The sequence below is a fragment of the Varanus komodoensis genome, unplaced genomic scaffold (genome assembly GCF_004798865.1).
Source record: "Varanus komodoensis strain SLA01 unplaced genomic scaffold, ASM479886v1 scaffold4874, whole genome shotgun sequence".
Taxonomy (NCBI): domain Eukaryota; kingdom Metazoa; phylum Chordata; class Lepidosauria; order Squamata; family Varanidae; genus Varanus; species Varanus komodoensis.
The window spans coordinates 1653-2754 of record NW_025336069.1 but is presented as its reverse complement, the minus strand read 5'-3'; the positions used below and the strand labels follow the sequence as shown (position 1 = coordinate 2754).

Genomic DNA, 1102 nt, shown 5'->3' with positions numbered 1-1102 from the left:
GTCACAAACGTGCATATGGCAGTGAGCTGAGGAATTCTCCTTTTCCTTGCATGTTCCAATCCCACCCACCCACCAGCCCAGGATGTGAAGGGAAGGCAGACTCAGATGGGAGAGACCTTCCGCCCATTAGCAGAGGCACATCTGTGACCAAAGACTTGCTTACATGGGCGTGGGTTAACCCGCTGCTTACTGAGTCTGCTCTGTTTTCACCTTGCGGAATGAAAAATGGGTCCATGCCCCATCTTCCTGTATATTCTGCAAACCAACCACAAGGAGGCGCAGTGGTAGAGCTGCCTGATAGTGGATTTGCAACTTTACACAAATCTTTCGCTCAGGTTTGTTGCAATTTGAATTGTAATAGCAGACTTTCCATATTCTAACATAAAAACCTCACAAAACTGCCTGGAAGACACAGGGGAGGGCCTGGCGGATGACTATATTGTGGAAAAGCCCTACAGAATTCCATGAATGAGGGATTATGAGTTCCCCCCTCCTCCAATTGTGAAAGGAAATACCTTTAGAACCCTCTTTATTTTTCTCCTCCAATACTTCTGAGTGTTCAGCTTGCTCCTCTGGAAATGAATGCTCTAAGGAGAAGAAAATTCAGCATTACTGCCGGAAAAATTCTGAAGCCGAGCAGGTGATGTTATTCCATAGAATGCTTTGCTCCAAGCATACAGAGTTAGCATTTCAGTGGCTGTCAGCCTAAGCTCTCCATGTGATGATGGGACAGGTTGAGCTAACATGAAGCAGAGATCAAAGCCGGCATGGCCAGCATGGCTAGTGGTCACTGAGAGCCTCCTGCTCCACAAATCCGTCCAGTCACTTTTTAAAGCCATGCAGATGGGCATCCATCACCACTTCCTGGGCAGCAAATTCCGTAGATTAATTGTACGCTGTGTGAAGACGTACTTCCTTTTATCGGTCCGAAACCTCCCACCCATCCACTCTGTGGGATGACCGTGGGTTCGAGTGCTACGGGACAGAGAGAAAATGCCTCCCTCTCTACTTTCCCCACACTGTGCATGATTTCAAACCCCTCGATCATGTCTCCTGACTTGCCTTTTCTCTCAGCTGGGCAGTCTCTGTGGCCCCGGGCCCT

At 48.5% G+C, this 1102-nt stretch overlaps 1 protein-coding gene across 1 annotated transcript in view; it reads right to left on the bottom strand.

Moving 5' to 3' along the window:
* Positions 1-375: 375 nt before the first annotated feature.
* The window catches only part of LOC123031100, a 2257-nt gene continuing 1530 nt past the window's right edge, over positions 376-1102 (bottom strand). Inside the window, exon 3 of the mRNA XM_044445561.1 lies at positions 376-587. Within this exon, the coding sequence (XP_044301496.1) occupies positions 391-587 (197 nt within the window). The 3' untranslated portion in view covers positions 376-390. The remainder of the gene's footprint in view (positions 588-1102) is intronic.